Below are 16570 nucleotides of genomic sequence, written 5' to 3'. Positions count from 1 at the left end.
AACATAGGACAAGCAACACGTAGCATGTAGACAGAGCAATAGCACAAAAAGCAACAAAACAAAATACATCAAAGCAACAAAGTGTTTCCACACCTCACAAGCTACAGACAACAGGGAAAGCGGCAATACACAGCTAGGGATTATGTTCACAAGCCTGATTGGCCTTTAGCCATGTCTTTATGTTTTTTGTGAAGGTGCGATATGTGGTGCAGTTGTGTGTTTCTGATGGCAGTGTGTTCCAGACATGGGAAGCTCTCACAGAGAAAGCAGATTGACTAAGGTGCTTTTCCTTAAGGGAACAATACAGTCACCTCTCATGGCAGACCTTGTGGATTTGCTGCCATGGGTTTGGGTTTTCTGTTTAACAAAAGTACAAAAGTAACACAATTGTTTTTTCTGTTTAACAAAAGTAACACTATATATGTCAGTATAAATATATTACAAATGTATTTACATCTCAATATCACTGTAAAAGCACTATACATGTCAGTATAAATGTATACAAAATTTACTAACATCTCAATATCACTGTAATAACACTATAAATATCAGTGAATGTATATTATCTCACACATGACAAAAATACAAGAAAACACGAGATAGACCTATGAGTGTGAGTGTGTGTGTCAGTAAACACATGAGGGGAGGGGATGGGTCCGTGTGTGCGTGTGTGCGTGTGTGTGTGTGTCTGTGTTTGCTAAGGTCATTTGTACAGTATGTGAGAGATAGGGGTGGCAGGTATTAGTTAAGTGTCTTTATCCATGGTGCTAGACATAGTCATTACTTACATACTCGGTCTCCCTCTTGTTCTCCAGGGAGAAGTTGTGCATGTGGGTGTTGACTCCACCAGACACTGACTCCACCTTGTAGCTCCACCTCTTCTTATTCTGCTCCTTCTTGATCACGTCCAGCTTGGTGTGCAGCGGCGGTTTGGCCTCTATCGCCCCCCAGTGTCCACCACCTCCGCCTTCCACACCTACCGCGCCCACCACCACCGTCGTGTTCGTCATCACGGTGCCGTTGGCAAGCCGTTCATCCCCCGCCCAGGCCTGCTCCCCGCTTGTGTTCTCTGTCAAAACAACAGGAAGTGATGTCATGGTTTAGAAACGTTTTCAAATGTCCAAAAAGTCCAAAAAGCTTGAGGTTGAATGTGCATTGTTAGATTGAGTATGGTCTGTGTATTGGCAAGGAGATGGAACGCCATTATGTTAGTTTCAGAAACATCTTTACTAAGATTATGGTGTGTTTGGATGCTATCAGAGTTCCAGAGTTCGCGAATCTGAAATAGCCTAACCACTATAATGACCTGAGAATGAGACTGAGACCAGTGCCTCGCAAGCTGTTCTATGACCCAAGATTGAGAGAGAGAGAGAGAGAGAGAGAGAGAGAGAGAGAGAGAGAGAGAGAGAGAGAGAGAGAGAGAGAGAGAGAGGAGAGAGAGAGAGAGAGAGAGAGAGAGAGAGAGAGAGACTGAAAAATAAAGTAAGAACGAGAGAGTTATGGAGAGAGAGAGAGAGTGATACTGAAAAATAAAGTAAGATCGAGAGAGTTATGGAGAGAGAGAGGGAGAGCAATGGAAGGGGGCAGAGAGAGAGGGAAGAGCAGAGAGAGAAACAGAGAGAGAGAGAGAGAGAGAGACAGAGAGAGTGGGTGAGCAGAGAGAGAGAGATCGAGAGCGAGAGCGAGAGAGAGAGAGAGAGAGAGAGAGAAGAAGTCAGTCGCTTGCTCCTGATATTTATAGACCACGTCGCTGAAAAAGATTCCTGACAAATCGTTAAAGACAGAGCGGAGCAGAGCCTAGACCACCTGACCGGGCCAGAGGGGGAGATAGGAGAAGGGAGAGGAGGGGGGAGGAGGGGGGTTTAAACACCGCTCCCTAATATAGAAAAGGGATGAACTATCCACCATATGATCAGGGTCAGCCAGAACTACTATTGCCTAATGCACTACTATTGACCAGAGCCCCATGAGCCTGTGTGCTATGCTGGACAGTATGGTTGCATCCCAAATGGCACCCTACAGTGCCTTGCAAAAGTATTCATCCCCCTTGGTGTTTTTCCTATTTTGTTGCATTACAACCTGTAATTTAAATGGATTTTCATTTTGATTTTTTTTGTAATGGACATTCACAAAATAGTCCAAATTGGTGAAGTGAAATGAAAAAAAAAAATAAGGGAAGACTGGTGCGTGCATATGTATTCACCCCCTTTGCTATGAAGCCCCTAAATAAGATCTGGTGCAACCAATTACATTCAGAAGTCACATAATTAGTTCAATAAAGTCCACCTGTGTGCAATCTAAGTGCCACAAGATCTCAGTATATATACACCTGTTCTGAAAGGCCCCAGAGTCTGCAACACCACTAAGCAACGGGAACCACCAAGCAAGCGGCACCATGAAGACCAAGGAGCTCTCCAAACAGGTCTTTGACAAAGTTGTGGAGAAGTACAGATCAGAGTTGGGTTATAAAAAAATATCCGAAACTTTAAACATCCCACGGAGCACCATTAAATCCATTATTTAAAAATGGAAAGAATATGGCACCACAACAAACCTGCCAAGAGAGGGTCGTCCACCAAAACTCACAGAATAGGCAAGGAGGGCATTAATCAGAGAGGCAACAAAGAGACCAAAGATAACCCTGAAGGAGCTGCAAAGCTCCACAGCAGAGATTGGAGTATCTGTCCATAGGACCACTTTAAGCCGCACACTCCACAGAGCTGGGCTTTACAGAAGAGTGGCCAGAAAAAAGCCATTGCTTAAAGAACAAAATAAGCAAACAGGTTTGGTGAACGCCAAAAGGCATGTGGGAGACATATGGAAGAAGGTACTCTGGTCAGATGAGACAAAAATTGAGCTTTTTGGCCAACAAGGAAAACGCTATGTCTGGCGCAAACCCAACACCTCTCATCCCCCTGAGAACACCATCCCCACAGTGAAGCATGATGCTGCCACCACCATGCTTCAATTTGGGGATGGTGTTCTCGGGGTGATGAGAGGTGTTGGGTTTGCGCCAGACATAGCGTTTTCCTTGTTGGCCAAAAAGCTACATTTTAGTCTCATCTGACCAAATGTTTTTCATCGGCAGGGACTGGGAAACTGGTCAGAGTTGAAGGAATGATGGATGCAACTAAATACAGGGAAATTCTTGAGGAAAACCTGTTTCAGTCTTCCAGAGATTTGAGACTGGGACAGAGGTTCACCTTCCAGGAGGACAATGACCCTAAGCATACTGCTAAAGCAACACTTGAGTGGTTTAAGGGGAAACATTTAAATGTCTTGGAATGGCCTAGTCAAAGCCCAGACCTCAATCCAATTGAGAATCTGTGGTATGACTTAAAGATTGCTGTACACCAGCCGAACCAATCCAACTTGAAGGAGCCGGAGCGGTTTTGCCTTGAAGAATGGACAAAAATCCCAGTGACTAGATGTGCCAAGCTTATAGAGACACACCCCAAGAGACTTGCAGCTGCAATTGCTGCAAAAGGTGGCTCTACAAAGTATTGACTTGGGGGGGGGGGGGGGGGGGGGGGGTTAATAGTTATGCGCGCTCATGTTTTTTTGTCTTATTTCTTGTTTGTTTCACCCCCAAAAATATTTTGCACCTTCAAAGTGGTAGGCATGTTGTGTAAATCAAATGATACAAACCCCCAAGAAATCAATTTTAATTCCAGGTTGTAAGGCAACAAAATAGGAAAAATGCCAAGGGGGGTGAATACTTCCGCAAGCCACTCTATTCCCTATATAGTGCACTGCTTTTGACCAGGGCCCATGGGGAATAGGATTCCATTAGCACACAGGCCATCTGAAGGCACTCAGGGAAAGAATGACAACACTGGATTTGAACCTGGGATCATCAGGCCAGCAGTGGTCTTAACACATTCAACTGGTCTTGGCAAAGACATACACACATACACACAAACAAAAAAAACACAGACATACACATACACTTACATGAACACACACACACGCAGTTACACACACACACAAACACATATTATAAGGATTAAGTAGAACCAGATTCTGGCTTGCAGAGTGGTGTGCAGGTTGGGGCGGGTGGGGAGGGGCGGGCTACATTATGTACACAACAACATAAACATCAATAATGACATAATGGCTGCAGAATAGATACAGCTGCTCCATCCTCACCCTTCACCTCGAAACCAGACAAATCACTTCGACCAACTCCTAAAAACCAGAAATAAGTGGAAAGGATCTAAGGGGAGAGCGAGCCCAGTCTACAGTGCATTCGGAAAGTATTCAGACCCCTTGAATTTTTACACATTTTGTTACTTTACAGCCTTATTCTAAAACTGAAATATCCACATTTACAAGTCTTCTCGGGTATGACGCTACAAGCTTGGCACACCTGTATTTGGGGAGTTTCTCCCATTCATCTCTGCAGATCCTCTCAAGCTCTGTCAGATTGGATAGGGAGCGTCACTGCACTGCTATTTTCAGGTCTCTCCAGAGATGTTTGATCAGGTTCAAATCCGGGCTCTGGCTGGGCCACTCCAGGACATTCAGAGACTTGTCCCGAAGCCACTCCTGCATTGTCTTGGCTGTGTTCTTAGGGTCGTTGTCCTGTTGGAAAATGAACCTTCAACCCAGTCTGAGGTCCTGAGCGCTCTGGAGCAAGTTTTCATCAAGGATCTCTCTGTACTTTGCACTGTTCATCTTTCCCTCGATCCTGACTAGTCTCCCAGTCCCTGCTGCTGAAAAACATCCCACAGCATGATGCTGCCACCACCATGCTTCACCGTAGGGAGCGTGCCAGGTTTCCTCCAGATGTGATGCTTGGTATTCAGGCCAAAGAGTTCAATCTTGGTTTCATCAGACCAGAGAATCTTGTTTCTCATGGTCTGAGAGTCCTTTAGGTGCCTATGGCAAACTCCAAGCGGGCTGTCATGTGCCTTTTACTGAGGAGTGGCCACTCTACCATAAAGGCCTGATTGGTGGAGTACTGCAGAGATGGTTGTCCTTCTGGAAGGTTCTCCCATCTCCACAGAGGAACTCTGGAGCTCTGTCAGAGTGACCATTGGGTTCTTGGTCACCTCCCTGACCAAGGCCCTTCTTCCCCAATTGCTCAGTTTGGCTGAGCGGCCAGCTCTAAGAAGAGTCTTGGTGGTTCCAAACTTCTTCCATTTAAGAATGATGGAGGCCACTGTGTTCTTGGGGACCTTCAATGCTGCATACATTTTTTGGTACCCTTCCCCAGATCTGTGCCTCGACACAATCCTGTCTCGGAGGTCTACGGACAATTCCTTCGATCTCATGGCTTGGTTTTTGCTCTGACAATGCACTGTCAACTGTGAGACATTATATAGACAGGTGTGTGCCTATCCAAATCATGTCCAATCAATTGAATTTACCACAGGTGGACTCCAATCAAGTTGTAGAAACATCTCATGGAGGATCAATGGAAACAGGATGCACCTGAGCTCAATTTCGAATATCATAGCAAAGGGTAGTTCAGTGTTTAATTTTTAATACATTTGCAAACATTTATAAAAACCAGTTTTTGCTTTGTTATTATGGGGTATTGTGTGTAGATTGATGAGAAAAAATAATAATTTAATCAATTTACTTTTTCTGATAAACATCTTACAAAATCTTTGTCTAATGGCAGCGGAGTAAACAGCTTTGACTGTGGTGAGAGAGCGAGAGAGAGAGAGAGAGAGAGAGAGAGAGAGAGAGAGAGAGAGAGAGAGAGAGAGAGAGAGAGAGAGAGAGAGAGAGAGAGAGAGAGAGAGAGGAGAGAGAGAGAGAGAGAGAGAGAGAGAGAGGAGAGGAGAGGCCTTGTTAAATTCTTGGTATGCCTCCCAAATGGCAACCTTTTGCCCATATAGTGCACTACTTTTGAGGGCATCTCAGCAACTCTAAACACAGAGCACAACAGTGTGATAGAGGCAGGTACAGTGGCCTAGAGGCTGTTCTAGGGTCAGTTTGGTCTGTAATTGTTATTGTGAAGGACAATGGGCTATAGCTAGCAGTCAACACTGGACAGCATTGTGGGATTGGCAACTGGCAATGTTTTCAAACACTTCTGAGTAATCGAATTGAGAGACATCAAGGTCTAAAGTGAACCAACCAAACAAGGTGTGTATAATATTTTTATGATTTATCAAATTAATTGTAAAGAATATTACATTGTAATGGAAAACTGTGATTTATACCGTAAATGTGTACATTTATCAACAATAAAATACTGTAAAGCATTATACTGCAGCATGCTGTAAATTATGGTGCATTGTGGGAAAATGTTGTGGGCAAGGAAATAATTGCTGTATTTCGAATGGTACTGTAATTCCACCCCACAGAATACAGTGCAGTATTTTTGGAGTGCCACAAACCTTTTGAGCACTAGTGGGTGCACGGTATTGTTGTTTTTGACTCATTAACATATTTTGAGTCGTGCCTTGTATGTGAGTATGAGGTGTAGTATTGCCACATCAATTAAATGTGTATAGAGGACGGATTGGTGTGGCAGCAAGTTGCAAACCTTTAATGGTTGAGTACTTGCCATGTCCTTTGGTCTGTTTTGCCCTGTATTTGCTGCCAGTTTGGAAGCCTTTATTAAGGCCTCTAGACGTCCAAGTGATATAAAAGTTCAAAATGTGGTATTTTATATCACTTGTACTTCTAGAGGCCTTGACAAAGGCTTCCAAACTGGCATTCATTGATATGATGTCATATGTAAACACATTAGCAGCCAACCTGCTTGCACCAATCCCATGCAATTACGGTAAAATACTGTAAAATGCAAACCCCATCTCCCCTCAATGAATTTCATTCATTCATCCATTAATTCATCCATTACAATTACCATAAAAAGATTACAGTAACTCACTGTACTGTTGTTTTACTGTAACTTACAGGTAGACAGTTGCCTGTTAGTTGCCATAAAAACAATAGTAAAAAAGATTACAGGAACAGTATTGGATACCGTAAAATACGGTATAGTAACATACTGTACCTTTTGGTGACTTACAGGAGACTGGCTGCCTCTAAGTTACTGTAAAAACAACAGGAAATGTTTTACAGTGTACATAGTGCACTACTTTTGACCATAGTGCACTATATAGGCTCCGTGTAGCTCAGTTGGTAGAGCACGGCGCTTGCAACGCCAGGGTTGTGGGTTCGATTCCCACGGGGGGCCAGTATGAAAATGTATGCACTCACTCGCTGTAAATCGCTCTGGATAAGAGCGTCTGCTAAATGACTCAAATGTAAACATGTAATATAGGGAATAGGATGACAAGTGAAGTGGATGATGATGAAGTAAGTAGCAGAGCAGAGTGAAGCAGCCTGCAGGCCAGACTGCTGTTTAAAAGTCACAGACCTTGCTAACAATAGCCTTTGTGTGTGCCAATGTGACAGTGGACTGCTTCAGCACACACCACTGTGGCCAAGCCAAATTACTAGGAGGAGAAAACACACACCAACGCCTGGTGGGCTGACACGGCCCCACTAAACACACAACAACACCACAGGGGGCAGAGTGAAACAGTGCCTTCCCCTCTTTCCTCGTGATAATGCAAGGTGGAGGAAGTATGGGTTCACATGGATGTGAAATGTATGCCAAGTCCATATTAGTGTGTGCGCGCGCATGTGCGTGCGTGTGTGTGTCAGGTCCTGCAGGCGGGTTTATTTCCACTCCGGTGTAGTTCTCACACAGCTCGCGCACCCGTCGTCCCTCCCCGGTTCCCACCTCGGTGTTGTGTTGCTAATAACTGCGTGCAGACAGACAGCGGGAGATGTGCACTTCACCAGATTCCTTCTCTCCTTCTCCGCTCTCCCCTCCCAGCAAAGTTCTGGCTCAAAACAGGGACAGGCCACCTCTAAAACCACGGGTATTTGCATGCTGCTTGTCCCGATGTCAAAGCTGCGCGTTTGGGAAAGGAGAGTAGGCCTATGGACATAACAAAGTCGTCATTCACAAAACGCTCATCTTTGCACATCTGCTTCAGCAAAATATACACATTTGTGGCATTCACTAACGATTGGGTTGGGCAGCCAGATGTATGTGTGTGTGTGTGTGTGTGTGTGTGTGTGTGTGTGTGTGTGTGTGTGTGTGTGTGTGTGTGTGTGTGTGCGTGTGCGTGTGCGTACATGCGTGTGTGCAGAGCGCAAGAGAGCACACAGTATATGGTATTGAGAGTCAGTATGTCGTCCTCAAAAGAACAACGACTACAGTGTGTATCTGACATATGGTGGCGCGCGCCTTAGCGAGCCGAGTGGCAGAATTGAGGGAATGCCACGGGCTAAAATAGTTGCGCAGGTTCCATTCAATCCCAATGGTGCATTTCACACCCAATGACAGAGTATATAAATTGTTCAACTAAAGAAAGGTCACAACATTATGTATTTCAATGCATTTTTTTGTTTTGTTTAATTACTGTATGGCCCATATATACTGTGCGCCATGGCTATGTTGGCAATAGGTTACGCGTGCGCAAAACGTATTTACACATTGGCTATATACTTAAACCTCACACTACAAATAAGAAAACACTGATTCGATACTAATGGCACTCATTTACAGTACCCAACATTTTATTAACCCCTTACATGCACTGTAATGCACATAATCTTATTCAGCGTGAATCCTCTCTGAACCGCCGCAGGGCCAGCGTTGCTATTTGTATTGGGCACCGGACCCTTAGAGGGAGGCATACCGTCCGGTACTCATTGAGAGCCGGCCACAAGGCAGCCACAGTCCGCTGAGTGGCTAGATATTACCGATTGACACAAATTAACTCACATCAATATTTAATGAGTAGGCATAGCCTAAGTAACCCATAACGTGCGCAAATGTTTGCATGGCATCGGGCACGAGTCAGTAGCCTATGGAAAGAAGTGTCCTGCTATAGCCTACGCACCAACACCAACCCGCAGGCTATAGCCCTAAGACTACAGGGGTTCTCTAACAGAAACAGACCAACCCAGCTCAGTACCTTCACAGAAAGAGCGATATTTAGAACCATGAGGCGCTTACCTTGTTTCTGCGCGGGGAGCAGAATGGTGCTGAGTTTTTTGGACGCGGCGCTGGAGCAAGCTCCCCGTCCCTCTAGCAAGGCTTGCAGTGGTCGGGTCTCCCCCGGTTGGTACTGACAAGTCAGCCCGGAGCCACAGCGCCCAGTGTACACTCCACACGCCTGACCCTCAGCAAGGGCGCACGACAGACAGCACCCGCAGCCGGGCTCCCGCACTATCTCTGCGCAGTCTTTTGGCAGCGGCTTGCACTGCATGAGAGCCCCGGCGTCACACGGCTCACATCGGACCACCGGCCCCACGGTCTCCGCGAACCGGGTGAATGCAGCGAGCACGGCAGTGAGACAAAGCACGCATAGACCGGGCATTCTGCCGATAAACTGGTCACAAAGGGACAGTATGCGAGTTGTCACGTAGGCTTAAGGGGACTCTCTGTGTCACAGCGAGCAGACTAGACTTCTCCATCGGTATTTTCTTTTAAGCGAACTTGTCGTTTTATACAGGCGGGAAAAAGAGCCAACAAGTCACACCCTCCGTATGAATAATGTAAACGGAGAGCCCCGATCCCGAGGGACCGCGGACGTTGACGACACAGGCTTGAGAATGACATTAATAACGGTTTACAACCGATTCACAGGTGGATTAGGCTTATTCGATGAACATACAGTATTTATTGTCTAACTATCACTTTGTATAAAAGGTTTAATATATACACCTACTATTTTCTTGTATTTTCATTGATTAAAGCAGGTAATACTCTTCTTTAATTTAGAGTTAGGAGCCAAGTAAAATGTGAAACATATAGGACCAGTTTCCCTGACACAGATTATGCCTAGTCCTGGACCAAAACGTATGCTACATTTTCCTTTGAAAGTGTTTTTGGTCCAGGACTAAACTTAATCCAGGTTGGGACACCAGCCCCATACGGTTAGAATTTTTCACATATACAGCACAATAGATACGGTCTGAATCAGTTTCCCTTGGCTATACCAGTGTTTTTCCTGCTGGCAATTTTGAACAGTGGCTCTTTTCCTCCATCTCCCATAGTACGTCTCAAATGGCACCCTATTTGCTATATTGTGCACTACTTTTGACTCGAGCCCATAAGGCTCTGGGCCTCGTTTCCCAGTTGCGATATAATTTAAGCATTACGATGATCATTCCAGATGCATCGTTATTTACGAGCTAACTTGTTAAGAGTGTTTCCCAAAGAAGCACGTCGAGCGAACCTGTAAGTGCGACAGCTAACAGCTTCGTTGGGGGAGTGTTCGTTTTTTCACATGATGCTGAAATCGATGCCACTTGCGTCATAAGAAAACACGACTAATAGCCCACATTTCATGCCCTATGCATTTCGCAGACTAGTTTTTATGAATGAAAATAAATAACACCATAATCTACAAACTAACCATTTTCGTCATGTAATGTTCATTGATTTCAAGATTTGAACACCAGTCGTCTTCTTTATTCCACAGTGCTTTAGCACACTGCACCACAATATATTTGTCCATTTTAGCACACAAATATATACAGTAACCAACCCTCTACAGCACATATTTCGTTTTTACATAAAAAAAAAAAAAAAACGATTATAAGGCCGTGTCCATCCACAAGGACCTGAAGGAAACTCCCCACTGCGTAAAAGTGCAAGGCTGTTAGAAGCTGCACCTCAGCACTCAACGCAAAGTTTTAGCGGGTTGGTCGGCTGATTAAGAGAGACAAAAGGTCGAGCAGTCTGAGTATCTTCTCTCGTGGGAGCCTGTATTTTTGAAAGTTAGACCTATCATTGTGAGTCTGTATCTCGGCTCAGGTTGTTGCGAATAATATGCATTTATAATATACACCAACTGACTGCGCGGCCAGCGCCGCCTGTTATGTTGGAGCGCAACAATCCACTGAATAGCAGCCATGCTGTATTATTGTTGTTCCGCTGACCTCTGACAATGGCTTGGGTTTTATAGTGTTCCAGGTGTTTCCAATTTGTACCGGAAAGATTCAGCTTGGGATAAAACCTGGCATTTTTTTACAAATACATATTCCACTTTGGCTGCTCTACAAGTGGTCTGGATCACTCGTAGATGTCTGAAGGTTTTTAAGAGCCACTTTACTAACGAAGTCTCTGGGAAACACCTCGGCTACTAAAGATGGTTTTAAGGACTACATTAACGCTACGAAGGCTCTGGAATACGAGGCCCTGGTCAGAAGTAGTGCACTATAGGGAATAGGGTGCAATTTGGGACACAACCCTAACTTCTCCACCACATGGATAGCCACTTCCCCATGGCTCCACAGCACAGCGCTCCACGGGTGGTGCCCCCCACATACTGAAGACACTGCCCAAGTCTGCATTCTTTTGGGCAGGTTTGTAGGTGGATTCATTTCTCAACACACTTAAACATAGTCATTTGTGTGTGTGTGTGTGTGTGTGTGAGAGAGAGAGCTGTGGGGGGTGCAGCCACAGAGGGAGGTATTGTTTTACTGTTCTGGGTTGTGGAACCTGCTGAGTTCTGGAACATAGACTATATCTCCACTGGTCCATGTCTCTGCCTCCATCCCTCTCAGCATGTCAAGCACACATCAGTACACAGATAGACCACAGAGAGAGTGCACCTCCTTGAGCACATGGAGGGCAGACTGCGCAGTATACCTCAGTCTCTCTTTATCCCACCTGGGGGTCGACTCACTCACCTTACACACACACACACACAAGCACACACACACACACACACACACACACACACACACACACCTCACAGGATTTCAAATTATTAGACAGAAATGGTGGGATTGTGCCGTCTCAGCAGCCTCCGCGCTCCTGCATACCCTCCTGTCCTGCAATAACAAACGCGAGAGGCGTACAACACTGAAAAAATAAAGCAATCAGTATTGACCATTGTCCGATTTCCACCAGAGAAGCAGAAAAAGTGTTGAGACTGCATTATGAAAAACAAGCACAGCGTAAGAAAACACCCCCAGAATAGCAAGAAAACGTCTGCAGCTAAGATTAGTTTTCTTATTACTTGGCATATTCCTTTTTTGTTTTCTTTTCGTCTGTGTTTTTTTTTTGTGTGCCTTTCACCCTGTCTGTCTGTCTGCCTGTACTAGCCTGTCTGTCTGTCTGCCTGACTGTCTGTCTGTCTTTGCATGCGCGCGCACGTGTGTGTGTGTTGACGTGATAACGGCAAGCTCATTGTCATGTAGGTACCATTGGGTGCCATTGTCATGTAGGTTACCATCCTGAGGCCTGTATGGGTGGGTGTCCTGTCCATTTGTGTTTGTCCAGCTGTGAATACATACAGCCTCTAGATTACATGCTGCCTGGTCTGGCTGCTCAAACAGAGATGTTTATGGAGCACATGGCCAAGACTGTGTCTGCATCCCAAATGGCACCCTGTCCTCTATATAGTGCACTACTTCTCACCCTATTCCCTATATAGTGCACTACTTCTGACCAGGGCCCAGAAGTCCCAGTCTCTCTCACTTTGTCTCAGTGTTTTTGACTCTTTTTATCTCAGTATCTCTCTGTTGGTCTGAATGTCCCTCCCTGTCTCTGTCTCTGTCTCTGTCTTAATTTCTCTCTGTCTCAGTATCGTTCTCTGTCTGTCTCAGTCTGTCTTACACTGTCTGTCTCAGTCTGTCTCAGACTGTCTCAACCTCAGTCTGTCTCAATCTCAGTCTCTCCCTCTCTCTGTCTCTCTCAGTCTCTCCCTCGCACTCTCTCTCTCTCTCTCTTAGTCTCTCCCTCTCTCCCTCTCTCCCTCTCTCCCTCTCTCCCTCTCTCTGTCTCTCTCAGTCAGCCTCTTTCTCTGTCTGTCTCAGTCTGGCAGTCTCTCCCTCTCTTTGTCTCTCTCAGTCTCTCCCTCTCTCTGTCTCCCTCAGTCTCTCCCTCTCGCTGTCTCTCTCAGTCTGTCTCTGTCATTCTGTCTGTCTCACCTTCTCTCAGTCTATCTCTGTCTGTCTCAGTTTCTCTCAGTCTATCTCTGTCTGTCTCAGTTTCTCTCAGTCTATCTCTGTCTGTCTCAGTTTCTCTCAGTCTATCTCTGTCTGTCTCACCTTCTCTCAGTCTATCTCTGTCTGTCTCAGTCTGTCTCTGTCATTCTGTCTGTCTCACCTTCTCTCAGTCTATCTCTGTCTGTCTCAGTTTCTCTCTGTGTCTGCCGTACTGCTATGAATTCCTCTCTCTCTCATCTCAAGGGTTTTAATCCTGTTATCAAAATGTCCAATTAATATATCAATAAATAATTATCAGCATTCCGCTGTCGACCATTCTTACGAAGCAGCAGTATTTTATTTCTGATTCTGATCGTAAATCAATAATTGGAAACATAACACAATCAAACACAATGTTGTGGATGCTTTTCAAAAGGCACCCTATTCCCTTTATAGTGCACTACTTCTATACAGTATAGGGAATAAAGTGCCATTTGGGACATATTGTTTCTCCTCCCTCCCTTGCTCTCCATTCCGCTGCTGCTATGGTGACAGCGTCCTCAATAACATGGGCATAACACACTTTATAATTTGAGGTTTGTGGAGAGCGAAGGGGCTGTTGGAGATATATCTTAATTCCTTCTTCCTCTCAGCTCCGAGTGTTTCATTCAGCACATCGTCCTCCTGTCAACACACAGAAATGGCACCCTTTTCCCTATAATAAAGTGCATTACTTTTGACCGTAGTGCACTATATAGGGAATAGGGTGCCATTTGGGAGACACACCCACACACTCCTCACACAAGCTGTACACAACACAACCAAACACAATGCACAATATGCAGAAGTGTTACAGTGGTTAACCCTGGTATACAAGACAAACACCACATACATGTTGCATAGTCCACACGATAGACCATACATCATCTTGGCAGGCCTATTCTTCAGAACTATGGTCAGATAAGTTCAGTGTCCTGCTACACCTAGTCCCATGGCATTAGATAGGTTCCCAATGAAAGCCCAACATGGCTCAGATGACGGGGATCCTCTTGCCAGTTTTAGGGTAGTCACTAGTTAACACAGCCATAAAGTCATAGTTATGTCTAAACCCCGCCTATTTCTACAATTTATCTTCTTAAAGTGGCCCTCCAGTCTCATTTTCACCTCATTTAACACCTGATTTACTTAACAAGAGGCACATCTCAATAGGTGATCTAGGTACAATTATTTCAGAAAGTATTCACACCCCTTGACATTTTCCACATTTTGTTGTGTTACAGCCTGAATTTAAAATTGATTACATTCAGATATTGTGTCACTGGCCTACACTTCCCCATAATGTCAAAGTGGAATTATGTTATTTCAAATTTTTACAAATTAATTAAAAATGAAAATCTGAAAAGTATTCAACCCCTTTGTTATGGCAAGCCTAAATAAGTTCAAGAGTAAAAATCTGCTTAACAAGTCACATAATAAGTTGAATGGACTCACTCTGTGTGCAATAATAGTGTTTAACATTATTTTTAATGACTACCTCATCTCTGCACCCAACACATGCAATTTTCTGTATGGTCCCTCAGTCGAGTAGGGAATTTCAAACACAGATTCAACCACAAAGACCAGGGAGGTTTTCCAATGCCTCGCAAAGAAGGGCACCTATTGGTAGATGGGTAAAAAAAAACAAATACAGACATTGAATATCCATTTGAGCATCGTGAAGTTTTTTATTACACTTTGGATGGTATATCAATACGCCCAGTCACTACAAAGATACAGGCGTCCTTCCTAACTCAATTGCCGGAGAGGAAGGAAACCGCTCAGGGATTTCACCATGAGGCCAATAGGGACTTTAAAACAGTTACAGATTTTAATGGCTGTGATAGGAGAAACCTGAGGATGGATCAACAACATTGTAGTTACTCCACAATACTAACCTAAATGACATAGTGAAAAGAAAGAAGCCTGTACAGAATACAAATATTCCAAAACATGTCGCAAGGATCTGTACACAATTCCTGGAAGTTGAAAATGTCCCAGTTCTTCCATGGCCTGCATACTCACCCATTGAGCATGTTTGGGATGCTCTGGATCGACGTATACGACAGCATGTTCCAGTTCCCGACAATATCCAGCAACTTTGCACCCAATGAAGAGAAGTGGGACAACATTCCACAAGCCACAATCAACAGCCTGATCAACTCTATTTAAAGGAGATGTGTCGCACTGCATGAGGCAAATGGTGGTTACACCAGATACTGACTGGTTTTCTGATCCACGCCCCTTCCTTATTTTTCTTACGGTATCTGTGACCAACATATGCATATCTGTATTCCCGGTCATGAGTAATCAATAGATTAGGACCTAATGAATTTACTTCAATTGACTGATTTCCTTATATGAACTGTAACTCAGTAAAATCTTTGAAATTGTTGCATGTTGCATTTATATTTTTGTTCAGTATATATGTATATGTACGGAAATAAATTATTGATCTATTATTAATTATTATTTGGCTGTATGGATTCATTTACTTTTTTGGAGGCCTTTTTTGTCAACAATGTGGCCTCATTAACCTGGGCACAAGTGGCCAGGTAAAAATATACCTCCCTCCCCATTTCCTAGCAACTTTGAAAGTTGCTGCTACTGAACTAACCTGCTGAAGCAAGACAGAATGAAAACCAAACACTCTCAATTGTTGTGTACTGTTTGCATTGTCTTATTGCGTGTGTTGCTTTGTTTGTTTTATATGGCCCATGGAACAACACAAATGCATTTTAATGATTCATTCATTTTAATTACTTCTTCGGTTTATTGGCCTGAAATCCCCATCCCACCAGGGGAATGTCTGAGATGTGATTTTGGCTTAAATAAATCCTCCCACGCCAGTCATTCTCATCTGCTGCCAGCTGTTTGGTTTTGAGGGAAATCATGTGCAGCTCCCTAACTCAGCCTGGGTGCTGACAGCACAGACAGACACAGTTACTCATGTCAGGGACGATGCCTGGGTCTGCTTTGACTCAGTGACTTAGTGAATCCTCATCACGGCACTCTTAGAAAAAAGTGTTCCAAAAAGATTATTCGGCTGTCCCCATAGGAGAACCCTTTTTGGTTCCAGGTAGAACCCTTTCTTAATGGAACCCAAAAGGGTTCTACCTGGAACCAAAAACGGTTATCCTATGGGGACAGCCGAAGAACAGTTTTAAGTCCTAGATAGCACCTTTAGTAGTTCTGCAGGGGTCTGGCCTGGGCCTAGCCACAGCAGAGACAGACACAGTCACTCATGGGCGTGGCCTAGCCGTGGGTTCTGGGGCCAACGTGCTGGGGTTCATCTCTCTCTCTGATTATCTGGTAAATGTGGTCCTCTGTGGCTCAGTCAGTATAGACCTCAGTTGATAGATCATGGCCACAGTATAGTGGGAAACGAACCCACCATGGCGCTTGCCATTCCCGCTGGGGCTTATATTACTATATCACTGTATATACTGTGGCTGGGCCTGCATTTTGTGTCTGTATCTGAGTTCTCTGTGTCTATACTGAAAAGCAAATCAAGACTCATGGTGGAGAAGAAACGCTAGTGAGCGTGGCGTTTGGCCAGAGCGATGTGGCTGGGTAGTCTACCTGGTCCAAAGTACTGCACTACATTGGT

At 44.6% G+C, this 16570-nt stretch overlaps 1 protein-coding gene across 1 annotated transcript; it reads right to left on the bottom strand.

Annotated features, from left to right (window-relative positions):
- Window positions 1-788: 788 nt before the first annotated feature.
- On the bottom strand, window positions 789-9362 carry LOC311122398 (insulin-like growth factor-binding protein 3; the record flags this gene model as incomplete). The annotated part of the gene is made up of 2 exons (XM_084196763.1): window positions 789-1069; window positions 8999-9362. Coding segments are annotated over 2 exons (645 nt in total), but the record flags the coding sequence as incomplete, so codon positions are not given.
- Between the last annotated feature and the right edge of the window lie 7208 nt (window positions 9363-16570).

The sequence above is a fragment of the Coregonus lavaretus genome, assembly GCF_964263955.1.
Source record: "Coregonus lavaretus genome assembly, contig: HAP1_SCAFFOLD_1900, whole genome shotgun sequence".
NCBI lineage: Eukaryota > Metazoa > Chordata > Actinopteri > Salmoniformes > Salmonidae > Coregonus > Coregonus lavaretus.
This window is presented reverse-complemented; position numbering and strand designations above follow the sequence as displayed.